At 45.4% G+C, this 15,815-nt stretch overlaps 1 protein-coding gene across 7 annotated transcripts in view; it reads right to left on the bottom strand.

Moving 5' to 3' along the window:
• TSPAN18 (tetraspanin 18) overlaps positions 1-15,815 on the bottom strand; it is a 190,484-nt gene that overhangs the window by 10,627 nt on the left and 164,042 nt on the right. For all 7 annotated transcript variants that reach the window (XM_043516373.1, XM_038406397.2, XM_043516369.1 and 4 more), the window contains 2 exons: positions 2,696-2,794; positions 1,130-1,309 (listed from right to left, as the gene is read on the bottom strand). In XM_043516373.1, coding sequence (XP_043372308.1) covers positions 1,130-1,309; positions 2,696-2,794 — 279 coding nt within the window. The remainder of the gene's footprint in view (positions 1-1,129; positions 1,310-2,695; positions 2,795-15,815) is intronic.

The raw sequence follows: 15,815 nt of genomic DNA, 5'->3' as shown, positions 1-15,815 counted from the left end.
AAAGTACAAGTCGTTTTGCCGAAAGTTTTTTGAAACATGACGGTTTTGGGTAAGTGTAGGGTGCCTATATCTTTAGGGGTGGGGACAGAGTAGGGAGTCTGGATTTGCCTAACCAGAAGGCTCAATAAAGTGTAAGCCAGAAAAAAAAGTGACATTATACTGAATGTCCTTGTTAAAATTTGGGCTGATGGAAAGTGCTGGACTGAGAGCCTGGGAGAGTGAAATAATCTGTTTATCTCCAGAACCAGAATGATAAGGGCACAACAATGCAAGCTGCTCTCCCCCCACTTTGCCAATGTGCCTATCTCCTGCATTGGAGGGACCATCACTAGTGATGAGAGGGCACTTGAATTTCCATCGCCCATTCAATCTTCACCTCTCTGTTGAAAGGGCCAACAAGTGACAATAAGTTCTGATTGTAGACATGGTTTCTTTGTGATGTTGATATTCCACTGGTAGGAACAAAACTCATTCCAAACCTGGGTCACTAAACAGTTGATAGATGGCAATGATGCTCAGTCACTAATGATCTAGGTTAGGTTTGTATTTAACTTCTGGATGTCTTGCCATCTATGCAAAAAGAGCAATGCCTGATTCTGCATCATGTTCAAGAGCATTGAATTGGGGTTTATTTTTAAGCAAATAACTGCATAAATGGCCCTTTCCTGAGTTTTGTGACCCATCAGACTCTGTGCAATGTAAATAGCAATAACAATGAGAGAAGGTGAAAGAATCAAATACAAGAGGGACAAGAATCGAGTTTTCAGCTGCAGATTTAGGGCTGGAAAATGCAACAAAAAGCTACATAATCCTTTGACTCCAACTCTCTTCATCCATTAGATTTGGGGAAATATGCAAATTGATATTGATGACACAAAGTCATGCTGCTGCAGTATATTTAAAGCCCATGTAGTGAAAGGACACTGTCAAAACAAGACCCAGGTTGTACGTTGATACCAAGAGCTGGCAGGCAGTGTAAATGCAATGTTTATTTAGGCATTTAGGAATGTTTAAGGTCTGAGTTATGGTCACCATTAAAGGGATCCATAAACCCCATCAGCTTCCACAGCATAGTCTGTTTAAAGCTCATGGTGAAGCACTTGTCAGCTCCGGGATTATTTTCCCTTACCTGTCGGTTCTGGTACATGTCTTTCCCCATAAGGCAGTCCTCCTTGCTGACAAATGCCCCATCCCGGGTCTGGAGCTCTCGCTGGCAACAAGCTTCCGGTACCACATCATCTGAATGGAGGAGTCGGAAATGAGGAGCTGTTTCAAAATCTTCCGGCCCATTCACTCCACAGCAGCCAAACTAGGGAGGGACACAGGAAGGACAGAAATCTATAGGTTCCATATTGTCACTTCTGAAAGGAACCACCACAAATCCTTTCGAAGTCATGATTTTGTGGGGTGTGAAGGGTCAGGGTTCAGTGAAGGGAGAGTGAGGGCAATGTGGCTGCATTTGTGTTTTTATCCTGGCACCTCTTTCATCCATTGATCTCAAACCACTTTATAAAGTGTCATTATCCCCATTTTACAGATGGGGACACAGACACAGAGATTAAGGGCCTGATCCAAAGCCCACTGGAAGTCTGGCTGTTGACTTCAATGGGCTTTGGATCATATTCAAAGCTACATGCTCAAGATCACAGAATGAATCAGTAGCAGAGCACAGAATACAATCCAGGCTCCTTATTTCCCAGTCCTCCCTGTGGCTGATATCCAAGATGCTGCTGCTTCCTTCCATGCCAGCTCTAATGCACTAGACGATTCACTGAAGGGCCACTGCAAGTACTCAAGTGATTTGCTGCATCTACCACCTTTCAGGCTGCAAAAAGTTTAAACGTTTCATGCATAAAATGTAAACTTTTTCTTTAAATTCCTGAATCAGCATTAAGGGCAGCTCTCTTCTTTAATTTTAAAACTGAATTGAAAGCTGTGGAGACTGATGTCATGTATTTATCTGCTGAATAGGCACAGAATGGGTCGTACTAATGCAAACTTTCCACAAACACAGCCCTTACTTCCTGCAACTGGAGAAGAAAGTGGGGGACAACTTCTAGTAAAGGAGAGGGGAATTCAGATTTTACAGCAATCCTTGACTTCCCCGCTTACCGTCCCAATTAAGATGGCTAGTACTTCCATACTAGTAATTAGACTATAAGCCACCTGAAGAAGAGCTCTGTGCAGCTCAAAAGCTTGTCTCTCAAATCCATAGAAATTGGTCCAATAAAAGGTATTACCTCATCCATTTTGTCTCTCTAATATCCTGGGACCAATATGGCTACAACAACACTGCAAACTATCAGCCTCCAACTCATTTCACTGGGGCCATTGAAAAACCATGAGATAGTAACAACTTTTGGCCCTAGCTGGCCTAACCTGGATTTGAAGCAGAATCCTAGAGGTGAAAGGGTCTGCAGTGATGGCCCATCCCCTGTACCATCCAGCTAGCTGACTGTCTGACTGACCAATACTGCACTCTTCCCCTACTGTGGGCTTCTCAAATACTACATCACTTTTACAAGGGGTTGTTGCTGGTAGAATTTTAATCTAACTCCTAATTGATAAATACAGTCCAGATTGGTTTGTATGCAGCAATGTATGCTTCACAGCAGGCAAGCTTAGGCTACAGCACGGGGGCAATGCTTCCCTTTATATTAGTGCCACCAGGAGATTCAGGAGCAAATCAGCTTACTGTGATCATAACCGAGTTCCAGGTGGAAGAGAAGACATCAGTCTCATTGTTCCCCTGATAGTGCTTCTTTAGCTCCTTGGTGAAGTATTCTCTGGTCAGCTGAAATACACAGAACACAGATTACTGCCAGCACTTCAATTCAAAGTACTCTGGTGATGTTATTATTCATTACAAATCTAAGTTTAGATACAAGATCCTGTGCAGTTAGCACCTGACAGATTAAACTAAAATTATTTTATAAGCCAGGGACTCCCTGCTTTGGTGCATGGACATCAGCTTGGCATCCTTTGACAGTGAACAATGCATCTGCTGCCCAATTAGAAACTAAGGGCCCAATGTGAGGTGGTGGTGCTTAATACCTCCATAAAGGAGCTGAACACCCGCAAGTCCCATTGGCTTCAGTGGGAGTTAACAATGCTCACCAACTTTCAGCAGACTCTTGTAGGATCAAGCTGTAACAGATCTGCCCTTTAATTCAAACCACAACTATAGGCAAGTATGAAGATGAAGCCTGCAAGGGATTAAGAGCCTAATGCAGTGGTGGGCAATCTGTGGCCCGTCAGGGTAATCTGCTGGTGGGCCGCGAGACAGTGTTTACATTGACTGTCCCCAGGCACGGCTGCCCGCAGCTCCCAGTGGCCACGGTTTGCCGTTCCCGGCCACTGGGAGCTGCGGAAAGTGGCAGTCAGCATGTCTCTGTAGCCCACGCTGCTTCCTGCAGCTCCTATTGGCCAGGAACCAGGATGGTCAATGTAAACACTGTCTCGTGGACCACCAGCAGATTACACTGATGGGCCGGGTGAGGCCCGCGGGCTGCAAGTTGCCCACCACTGGCCTAATACAATGCCCCATGAAGTAATTTGGTTTCTTTACATTGACCTGCGTGGTGGCTGGATCAGGCTCAAAAAGAGTTCATGCTTTGTGTGGAAAGCCCATTACGCATGCAGGGTTTAGATGACACTATGCATGTTGTGTGCAAGGGCTGGACAGTTGTGCATGTGGAAGGGTCTTTATGCCTAACGATACTGATTGGCATGTGAGTACTTTGCTCCCTTCGCTGTGCATTCTTCTGCATCTTCAGTTTTACAGTGAGTGGTCATGCTTTTATAAAATGTAGGGGAGACACTGACATCTATAAAATGCTGGCTGCACCTTAGCATTATCCATGGTGAATGGCACTTGTTCTCTAAAACCAGCTGGACTTGTTTAAAATTAAAAGTTAAAAATTCATTTCTACATATATTTTTAAGTTAACATTCTCTTTTAATTTTTTTTATATATGGAGCTATTTAAAAGTGCTTCATATAACAAAGAACTAAAAGAGACACTAAAGACAGATCTGAAAAGCCACATAAACATAGCAGTTAAATCTTCCAGACCTTGGAAAATTCATATCTGAAAGGCATGATTCTCCTTTTATTTACACCAGTATAATTCTCCATTTACTTCAGTGGAATTACTCCAGATTTTTCCAGTGTGAGTGAGATCAGAATGACACCCTAATATTGTACCTTCTTTGAACAAAGATGGATATAAATCTGTGTAATAAAATGGAAAGGGTCACTGTCAACTTTAACAGTAGATATTAGAAAAAGCATCTCTTTGTCTAGTGTACTAACAATGATCCAGAAAGAAAGAATTTTAAAAATCCACTTTGCATTTCCACCATTTATGTTTATTTTTTACATTTCCTGCAGCTTGGGCAATGAAAATCAGGTTTATTTTTGTTTATCGTAAAACAGAAAAATTATAATAATAATTTCCCTCAAAGTATCTGTAAAACAAACAACAACAACAGAGACCTTGAAACAATCAAATCCTATGTTTAGTTATCACCTTTTTTCTGAGGAAAAGTAAAAATAAAATTTTAACAGTCCGGTTAAACTGAAAACTTGGAGGCATTTTATAGTCCTGCTGTCATTTCATAATAAAAACTTTAAGGGATCCTTTTTGCACCATTAAGTCTTGTCTTCACTCTCTCTCTCTCTAAAACCTCAATTCTGCATTGTGATCCACACAGACAAGACCTGTCTGTCAGCCCTGATGTCAACAGGGCTCACATAGGTACAGCTGTCTGACCCCACCTCATATACTACAGGATCAGGGCCCAAGACTGTAAGCCCTTTGGGAAAGGGACCACTTTGTTTTGTGCACCATTCAGTGTCAAAATGTACTGTGGATGTGAAACAAACAATTGTAAATATAATAAATAAAAATAGCAAAAGTCAGTTTGCTTTCAGGTTCTAAGTGATGCAGTGTGGGAGTTCCAAACATTGTAGGGGTGCGTGCATTTCTTAAAAAAAAAAAAAAAAATCAATGGTTTCACTGGAACTTTATGACAAAACTTAATGGAAACTTTAAGTGAAATTCTGACCCCGCTGAAGCCAGTGGGAATTTTTCCATCGTCTTCAGTGTGGCCAGAGTTTCTCCCTTTTATTTTTGTTCCCTGACAGGTTTTGTACAGGCCAGTTTTAAAAATCTAAATGATGAACTAAAATATAACTTGACTCTGAGTAACATTTCTAAAATTTAAGAATCCCATTGACTTTCTGTGATCTGTAGGCTCTACAAGATGGGATTCCAAGGAGGACTTTGCTGCCTAACTGCCACTTTAGGCACCAAAGTCCAACACTGAAGTGCCACGGGCATTCAAAAAACCCCTGCTCCGCTGCTGCCTAACTCTATAGGCATCTAAAATTCTGCCATTAAAATTCCAAGGTGCCTAAATTTTGGCAGCTGGGCGTGTGCCCAGTCAGTCAGTCTTGACACTGCCCAGCACCTTGGAGCCTAACTTATGCCTAAACTCCAGTGTGATTCACCAACTAGGCGTTCCCCTGCCTGTCTCGCCTGTAGGGCCCAATCTGGTAGGCATGCTGTCAGCACAGCTAAACCCTCACCAAATAACCAGGCGGAGGAGGAAGTGGTGGTATCACCCTCCACAATACACTTTAGCCCTGTGGTTAGAGCATGCATCCAGGATGTGGGAAGCTCAGGTTCAACTCCCCATTCCCTCTGTCTGATGTGGAGCAGGGATTTAAACTTGGGTCTCCCCCAATCCTAGGAGTGCCCCCCTAACCACTGGGCTACTGGGTACTCCGGCACAGGTCTCAGTCTCTCCTGTTGAAGCTGTTCCTCTGTGGATAAACCAATATTCATTAGGCCAGATAAAGAATGATTCTGTAGCCCAGTTGTTAGGGCTTCATCTAAGAGGCGTGAGGACCAGCTTCCAGTTCCCCTGCTCCAATTACTGTGTAATTATTTGCACTACTTGAACAGCTTCAACAGGAAAAAATGAGAGAGGTCTCAACATTGCAGCATCTAAGTCCCTCTTGTGAATCTGACCCCTGGATTTAGGCTAAGACACTTATGTGCTTTTGAAAATCTGAATGCCATCAATCACACAGGATATGGATTTTCCCTTGAGAAACCGGCACATTGGGAATTGCTGGGTTAGAAGGTGCAAAACCATATGCTCAGCATTCTGCTCGCCTTCCCTTCTTTTGCATGATTTACCCACCCAGGCGCTTAGCCTATGGAGACAGCAGCACAAGCTTTTTATTGGGGTGTGTCTGTTTCTTAAGTGCAGACTTTGAAACTAATATTACAGTTGGTAATAATCCCAACTGGCTGACTTTGGCTGGGTCTGAAACGAAAGAGTCATTTGAATATAAAGTGAAACCTTTATTTTGACAGGAATGATCACAGAGGAAATTGTTCAGAGTTTGTGTGTGATTTTTACGAGGCTTGGCCTAAAACAAAGCCCAAGGCTAGAACAGGGGCATGTTTTCCAGAAAAACAACCAATTCCCCTTTGTCGCTGTTAAACTGTAGTTTGTCCCAAACATCTGAAGTTCAGATAAATGTTAAATATGGGGCTGCATGAGTTACTTTCTTCTTTAAATAAATACATAAAAACATAATAAACAGGATAAAAGTCAGCAAGATATTCCCAACCCCATATTAATTTTCCCCTTTGTCTGAGGCTAATAAAAGAAGGTCCTCAAAGAATCAATCCTGAAGCACTTAGAGGAGAGGAAAGTGATCAGGAACAGTCAGCATGGATTCACCAAGGGAAGGTCATGCCTGACTAATCTAATCGCCTTTTATGATGAGATTACTGGTTCTGTGGATGAAGGGAAAGCAGTGGATGTATTGTTTCTTGACTTTAGCAAAGCTTTTGACACGGTCTCCCACAGCATTCTTGTCAGCAAGTTAAGGAAGTATGGGCTGGATGAATGCACTATAAGGTGGGTAGAAAGCTGGCTAGATTGTCGGGCTCAACGGGTAGTGATCAATGGCTCCATGTCTAGTTGGCAGCCGGTGTCAAATAGCCAGAGCCTCGCGAACCAGCTGAGCGGCAGCGAACCAGCGGAGCAGCGGGGACAGCAGAGCAGCTCACAGCAGGAGTTTGCCTGGGACTGGTAAGTATCCGAGTGTGTGTGTTTGCTTGCTGAGGAAGTATCCGAGCGTGTGTTTGCTGGGAGGGCAGGGAGAGAGCCTGAGTGAGTGTCTGATTGGCTGCTAGCCTGCAGGGGGTGGGCATTAGGGTGTCTGTGTGTTTGCGTCAGGGAAGCCTGGCTGTTTGAAAATAGCCAGAGCCTCGCGAACCAGCTGAGCGGCAGCGAACCAGCGGGGACAGCAGAGCAGCTCACAGCAGGAGTTTGCCTGGGACTGGTAAGTATCTGAGTGTGTGTGTTTGCTTGCTGAGGAAGTATCCGAGCGTGTGTTTGCTGGGAGGGCAGGGAGAGAGCCTGAGTGAGTGTCTGATTGGCTGCTAGCCTGCAGGGGGCGGGCATTAGGGTGTCTGTGTGTTTGCGTCAGGGAAGCCTGGCTGTTTGAAAATAGCCAGAGCCTCGCGAACCAGCTGAGCGGCAGCGGAGCAGCGGGGACAGCAGAGCAGCTCACAGCAGGAGTTTGCCTGGGAGTTCGCCTGGAGTGAGCCCAGTGAGGCTTACATCTTGCCAACGTCTCTGAGGAAGCTCATAGTAGGTAGGTGACATGGAAGGGGGGGGTTCAGCTATTGTGACCTGCACTGGATGTGCCATGTTTGTCTTTCTTCCACAGGACAGAAGCGACTTTGTCTGTACAAAGTGCAAGCTGGTCTCCATATTGGAAGAGAAGATTGAAGGTCTGGAGCAACAGGTAACGACCCTGCGTTGTATACGAGAGACTGAGGACTTTCTGGACCAAACTCAGGATAGCCTTCTAGGGGCACAAAGCTCTAAAGGTATAGAGCAGGTTGCACAGAGGAGCCAAGAGGCCAGTGAAGAAGCTTGGCAACATGTGACCTCCAGAAGAGGTAAGCGGAATGTCCGGGTTCCAGTAACACAGACACAGGTAACTAACCGCTTTCATGTTCTCTCCACAGGTACCATTGCGGAGAGTGGACCAGATGATATGTCTGGGGGGAGAAAGCAGAAGGAGACCCCGCTGGTTGGGAGGCATGAGATGCGATGTCCTGAGGTTGGGGGTTCCACGACCACCACTCCCAAGAGGAGAAGGCGGGTGGTGGTGGTCGGGGACTCTCTCCTCCGGGGGACTGAGTCATCTATCTGCCGCCCTGACCGGGAAAACCGAGAAGTCTGCTGCTTGCCAGGGGCTAAGATTCGTGATGTGACGGAGAGACTGCCGAGACTCATCAAGCCCTCGGATCGCTACCCCTTCCTGCTTCTCCACGTGGGCACCAATGATACTGCCAAGAATGACCTTGAGCGGATCACTGCGGACTACGTGGCTCTGGGAAGAAGGATAAAGGAGTTGGAGGCGCAAGTGGTGTTCTCGTCCATCCTCCCCGTGGAAGGAAAAGGCCTGGGTAGGGACCGTCGAATCGTGGAGGTCAACGAATGGCTACGCAGGTGGTGTCGGAGAGAAGGCTTTGGATTCTTTGACCATGGGATGGTGTTCCATGAAGGAGGAGTGCTGGGCAGAGACGGGCTCCATCTTACAAAGAGAGGGAAGAACATCTTTGCCAGCAGGCTGGCTAACCTAGTGAGGAGGGCTTTAAACTAGGTTCACCGGGGGAAGGAGACCAAAGCCCTGAGGTAAGTGGGAAAGCGGGATACCGGGAGGAAGCACAGGCAGGAATGTCTGTGAGGGGAGGGCTCCTGCCTCATACTGGGAATGAGGGGCGATCAACAGGTTATCTCAAGTGCTTATATACAAATGCACAAAGCCTTGGAAACAAGCAGGGAGAACTGGAGGTCCTGGTGATGTCAAGGAATTATGACGTGATTGGAATAACAGAGACTTGGTGGGATAACTCACATGACTGGAGTACAGTCATGGATGGTTATAAACTGTTCAGGAAGGACAGGCAGGGCAGAAAAGGTGGGGGAGTAGCACTGTATGTAAGGGAGCAGTATGACTGTTCAGAGCTCCGGTACGAAACTGTGGAAAAACCTGAGTGTCTCTGGATTAAGTTTAGAAGTGTGTGCAACAAGAGTGATGTCATGGTGGGAGTCTGCTATAGACCACCGGACCAGGGGGATGAGGTGGATGAGGCTTTCTTCCGGCAACTCACGGAAGCTACTAGATCGCATGCCCTGATTCTCATGGGTGACTTTAATTTTCCTGATATCTGCTGGGAGAGCAATACAGCGGTGCATAGACAATCCAGGAAGTTTTTGGAAAGCGTAGGGGACAATTTCCTGGTGCAAGTGCTAGGGGAGCCAACTAGGGGGAGCGCTTTTCTTGACCTGCTGCTCACAAACCGGGTAGAATTAGTGGGGGAAGCAAAAGTGGATGGGAATCTGGGAGGCAGTGACCATGAGTTGGTTGAGTTCAGGATCCTGACGCAGGGAAGAAAGGTAAGCAGCAGGATACGGACCCTGGACTTCAGGAAAGCAGACTTTGACTCCCTCAGGGAACAGATGGCCAGGATCCCCTGGGGGACTAACATGAAAGGGAAGGGAGTCCAGGAGAGCTGGCTGTATTTCAAGGAATCCCTGTTGAGGTTACAGGGACAAACCATCCCGATGAGTCGAAAGAATAGTAAATATGGCAGGCGACCAGCTTGGCTTAATGGTGAAATCCTAGTGGATCTTAAACATAAAAAAGAAGCTTACAAGAAGTGGAAGGTTGGACATATGACCAGGGAAGAGTATAAAAATATTGCTCGGGCATGTAGGAAAGATATCAGGAGGGCCAAATCGCACCTGGAGCTGCAGCTAGCAAGAGATGTCAAGAGTAACAAGAAGGGTTTCTTCAGGTATGTTGGCAACAAGAAGAAAGCCAAGGAAAGTGTGGGCCCCTTCCTGAATGAGGGAGGCAAGCTAGTGACAGAGGATGTGGAAAAAGCTAATGTACTCAATGCTTTTTTTGCCTCTGTTTTCACTAACAAGGTCAGCTCCCAGACTGCTGTGCTGGGCAACACAAAATGGGGAAGAGATGGCCAGCCCTCTGTAGAGATAGAGGTGGTTAGGGACTATTTAGAAAAGCTGGACGTGCACAAGTCCATGGGGCCGGACGAATTGCATCCGAGAGTGCTGAAGGAATTGGCGGCTGTGATTGCAGAGCCCTTGGCCATTATCTTTGAAAACTCGTGGCGAACGGGGGAAGTCCCGGATGACTGGAAAAAGGCTAATGTAGTGCCCATCTTTAAAAAGGGAAGAAGGAGAATCCTGGGAACTACAGGCCAGTCAGCCTCACCTCAGTCCCTGGAAAAATCATGGAGCAGGTCCTCAAAGAATCAATCCTGAAGCACTTAGAGGAGAGGAAAGTGATCAGGAACAGTCAGCATGGATTCACCAAGGGAAGGTCATGCCTGACTAATCTAATCGCCTTTTATGATGAGATTACTGGTTCTGTGGATGAAGGGAAAGCAGTGGATGTATTGTTTCTTGACTTTAGCAAAGCTTTTGACACGGTCTCCCACAGCATTCTTGTCAGCAAGTTAAGGAAGTATGGGCTGGATGAATGCACTATAAGGTGGGTAGAAAGCTGGCTAGATTGTCGGGCTCAACGGGTAGTGATCAATGGCTCCATGTCTAGTTGGCAGCCGGTGTCAAGTGGAGTGCCCCAGGGGTCGGTCCTGGGGCCCGTTTTGTTCAATATCTTCATAAATGATCTGGAGGATGGTGTGGATTGCACTCTCAGCAAATTTGCAGATGATACTAAACTGGGAGGAGTGGTAGATACGCTGGAGGGGAGGGATAGGATACAGAAGGACCTAGACAAATTGGAGGATTGGGCCAAAAGAAATCTAATGAGGTTCAATAAGGATAAGTGCAGGGTCCTGCACTTAGGATGGAAGAATCCAATGCACCGCTACAGACTAGGGACCGAATGGCTCGGCAGCAGTTCTGCGGAAAAGGACCTAGGGGTGACAGTGGACGAGAAGCTGGATATGAGTCAGCAGTGTGCCCTTGTTGCCAAGAAGGCCAATGGCATTTTGGGATGTATAAGTAGGGGCATAGCGAGCAGATCGAGGGACGTGATCGTTCCCCTCTATTCGACACTGGTGAGGCCTCATCTGGAGTACTGTGTCCAGTTTTGGGCCCCACACTACAGGAAGGATGTGGATAAATTGGAAAGAGTACAACGAAGGGCAACGAAAATGATTAGGGGTCTAGAGCACATGACTTATGAGGAGAGGCTGAGGGAGCTGGGATTGTTTAGTCTGCAGAAGAGAAGAATGAGGGGGGATTTGATAGCTGCTTTCAACTACCTGAAAGGGGGTTTCAAAGAGGATGGCTCTAGACTGTTCTCAATGGTAGCAGATGACAGAACGAGGAGTAATGGTCTCAAGTTGCAATGGGGGAGGTTTAGATTGGATATTAGGAAAAACTTTTTCACTAAGAGGGTGGTGAAACACTGGAATGCGTTACCTAGGGAGGTGGTAGAATCTCCTTCCTTAGAGGTTTTTAAGGTCAGGCTTGACAAAGCCCTGGCTGGGATGATTTAACTGGGACTTGGTCCTGCTTTGAGCAGGGGGTTGGACTAGATGACCTTCTGGGGTCCCTTCCAACCCTGATATTCTATGATTCTATGATTCTATGAAAAGAGCCAATGAGGTTTCTGTACATTGGTGTATGATACCATGAGCTATTCAGATGGAACAAAGGCCCTAACAACAAGATTTCTCTCTTGCATAGAGCTTTTCATCCATGGAGCTCAAGGTGCTTTACACAGGAAGGTAAGCATCATTTTTTAATTTGAGGGAACTGAGGCACCAAGAGCTGAAGTGTCTTGCACAAGGTCAAACAGCAATACAATGGCAGGGCAGGGAATAGACCCTAGGGATCCTGACCAGTCCAGTGCCTTATCCACTAGCCCACACTGTCCCTACTGCACTGCCTTTTTTGCCCAGCGAGGGAATTTGTTGACTCTAATATATTATCGCTAAACACAAATGCACCTTGTAGAGAATGAAAGAAGCTCCATGTGGAGCTGTTACCCAAAACACATTAAACCCCATCTTTAAAAAAAAAATCAAAAAAAAAATCAAGAATTCCATCAGTGTTCCTCCCACCAAGGCCTCAGAGGGGCAAATAAGAAGCAGGTCCTATGCCCAAGACAAGTCACCTTTGGTTTGGGCTGTGTTTCTCTCTCAATTTATTGTTCATAGAAGGAACTGATCATCGTACGGAGTGATATAACCAGCACCCAGATGAAACAGAGTGCTGCATCTTCACAAACCTCCTTTCCCCAGTACCCTCCGAGGAAACTATGAGGCTACCTGGAACAGGTGAGGGAAACAAATCTCATTACTGATTGCCATGCATTTCAGCGTCCACTTCAAAGCTCCCCTTCTTGTCTCTCAGACCATGTCTCTCTCTATCCTCTCTCCTCCTCTAGCCCCAGTTCACTCTGTCCACTTCACACAGTTCTCATTGCTGGTGAGGCGAGAGCCTTCTCCTCTGCTACTCCTGCTATCTGGAACACCCCCTCTTCTCCCCCCACCTCACTGACTCTTCATCTCATTTCAAATCTCAGCAGAAAACAACTCTTTCCTCCCTCGTCTTTGATTCTTCATTTCTTTTCCTCCCTCTGCTATTAATTATTTAACACTATAACTGTATTATTTAACTCAGTAGAGTGTTCTGGGAGCTAGTTTGCAGGCAAGATGCTATACAAGATAAAGTTGTATTGCACTCTGTCTGGAAAATGAGCAGTTGGGAGTCTATCCATTACTTCTGTGTCACTGGCTGCACCTAGAGACTGTGTTCACACAGAGTAGAATGCTGACTACAACAGCATCACACAACTTAAGGAGTTTCCAAGAAAAGCCACTTGCTTGCATCTGCATTCCACATTGCAGTGTGGAAAGTAACCACATTGCTGCTTCTCAGGATAACATTTTAACCACTTGTCTCTGAAATGAATTATTTTAACAACATTGGCTTTCACTCCTACATCTCTGCTACCATGTCTGGGTTGTCCCATCATTTGTACATGCTTCAGTACTAGAGAGAAAAGGTGTCTGAGCACCATCTTATAGAAATGGTTCAAATTCTTTCTTCCAGACATAGGTTCAAACAGAAATCAAGCCTTGTCCCTCTGGCAGGCAGGCTGTCCAGCCACCCAGCCTTGGGCTAACCCACAGACCATTGGTTCTCAACCTTTCCAGACTATTGTATCCCTTTCAGGAGTCTGATTTGTCTTGCATACCCCCAAGTTTCACCTCACTTAAAAACTATTTGCTTACAAAATCAGACATAAAAATACAAAAGTGTCAGCATACTACTACTGAAAAATTGCTTATTTTCTCATTTTTACCATATAATTATAAAATAAAATGATTAGAATATACCGTAAATATTGTACATACATTTCACTGTATAGAGCAGGATAAACAAGTGATTGTCTGTATGAAATTTTAGTTTGTACTGACTTTGCTAGTGCTTTCTATAAAACCAGGCAAATATCCAGTTGAACTGATGTACCCCTGGAAGACCTCTGCGTATCCCAGGGGTATACATACTCTTGGTTAAGAGACACTGCCACAGACAAAAGCCAAATGAATCACAAATAATTCCCAAAACACAGCATGCACAAGGTGGGGATGTTTAAAAAAGTACAACAGAAAAATAGGCTTCGTTGAGAAGAAACCTGAGGAGGGAACAAACGAAGAGACCTTGCGAGCTAAGTTTAACACATGTACAGCTGTCTGCAGTGACTCCGTGTCTGTGAACGGGCAAGGATAGAATTTCTGAAGTTCTTCACAATTTCTTGTTCATAAACCACTAACTTGCTGCAGTAGGAGATGTCCACCTCTAGAAACTATAGGTTTTCTAAAAGATTTTTCATGCCTCAGCTGGCCATTTTGATGGAGGTTTCATCTGGTTCTTGTTACTTCATAGACAGATTTTAACACAATAACCCAATTCAAAGCCAACACTATCTGAAATAACCAGCTAATGGGCTGATCTTGCAAGGTAGTGAGTATCCTCAACTTCTGATGGCTTCATTGGGGGTTGAAAGCATGGGTACCTGGCCAGATTGAGCCCTAGAGGAATACAAACATGCTGACAAGCCACAGTAGGGGGTTGCTCACATCCAATGACTCTCACTGGTGATAATAAATTACATATGCACAGGCAGAGATAACAATGCTAAGAATCTGCTCCTGCAGTCATGGAACTCACGCTGAGGTTAGTGAGAGCTTTTCCTGCATGAGGACGGCTGGATCAGACCCCCACTGGGCCTGATTCTTCTCACTAACCCTCTGTAAATTGGGACTAAACTCCACTGACGTAACAGAATTATACTGGTGTAAGTGAAAGGAGCATCAGGCCCATATGTTTACCTAGCCTCTGTTCCAGAACTAGGTGCAGTCAGTCACCGCAAGCTGTCTCCTCCTGCCCCAAGTGCCTATTCATTAATGTTTAGTTATCTGTCCATTATAAAGATAAACCTGGCGTAGCAATACCTGAATCTGCAGAGCAGCGTGGGGGGGGGGGGGGAGGGAAGGGCAGCACTTCTATGTGTGAGGCCCACTTCTTGTGCTTTGCTGGAGGAATCCTCTCAAGAACTCTTAATGCAAGAGCTCCACTGACCAGACCATCTTAGACCCCCCATGCTGTAACCTCTATTTACAGAGCTGCAACTATTCCCACTAAAGCACAGTCTCACTCTCATTCGGAATGGAGCAACCCCATTGTTTACAAAGCACTATTCTTTCCCTACTGCTTAATTGTGAAGCAAGGATACAAAGACCACCCACTTATAACAAAAACAAAAAAAAGTCTTCCCCTCTATCCCTACAGACCATCCTACTGTACAAAGATAGTATTGTTTTGCTATCAGCTTTCCAACTATTTCCTCTCTCCTTGGTTTATAAAACTGTTATACAAACAACAGTGTAGCCTGGCTGAAGTAAATCAAATCTGCCTCATTACAAGGTCCTTCTACACTTGCTCACCCATGTGTTTCTGCTACACTCAGTATATGAGCTGTGACAAATTTACACATTATTTTTATTAACATGTCCATTGCAGTAGTGCCCAGAGGCCCCAGTCAGGATTGGGCCTCACTATGACAGGTGCTGCATTGACAGAGTAAAAGAAGGTCCCTTCCCACAACAGGCTTATAGTCTCAGACAAGACACAATAAATAGTTGTAACAAATAACTGGAAGGGAAATGGGAAGGAAGATGAGGAAACAACAACAACATGAGTCTGCACAGGCCAAATAAATAAGATAAATACAAGAAGTCACCAGTGGCAGCCTGCTATTCACTATTAGTTGGCAGCTTCTTATGGTCATTACAGTGAGTCTTGATCTGAAGAGGGACTTGAAGGGGTACAGGATTTTGCCTTTATGGACTAGTTCATAAGGGAGACAAGAAAGAAAATGCAAAGGCTCCTAGAGAGACAAATGGGTAAAGGAGACTACAATCACACGTAGGCAGGGGGCAAAGCAACAAGATGTACCACAGACAACTAGGGAGAGACTAAGTTGTGACGAGCCTTAGACTATGTCTACACTACAAACTGGTCGATATAAGGTATGTAGGCATAAAGCTGCTGCTTGCATGCATGCACACTCAGCTCCTTGCATTGGTGCTGCATATACTCACTAGGAGTGTTTGTGTTGATGCACAGCATGGTGCACCACAGGTAGGCATCCCAGTGTGCCACCCACCATCCTATGGTGCACTGACTTTTGTAGAAATTTAGACA

The sequence above is a fragment of the Dermochelys coriacea genome, chromosome 6 (genome assembly GCF_009764565.3).
Source record: "Dermochelys coriacea isolate rDerCor1 chromosome 6, rDerCor1.pri.v4, whole genome shotgun sequence".
In the NCBI taxonomy this organism is placed as follows: domain Eukaryota; kingdom Metazoa; phylum Chordata; order Testudines; family Dermochelyidae; genus Dermochelys; species Dermochelys coriacea.
The sequence above is the reverse complement of the archived record's forward strand: the minus strand, read 5'-3'. Positions and strand labels throughout refer to the sequence as shown.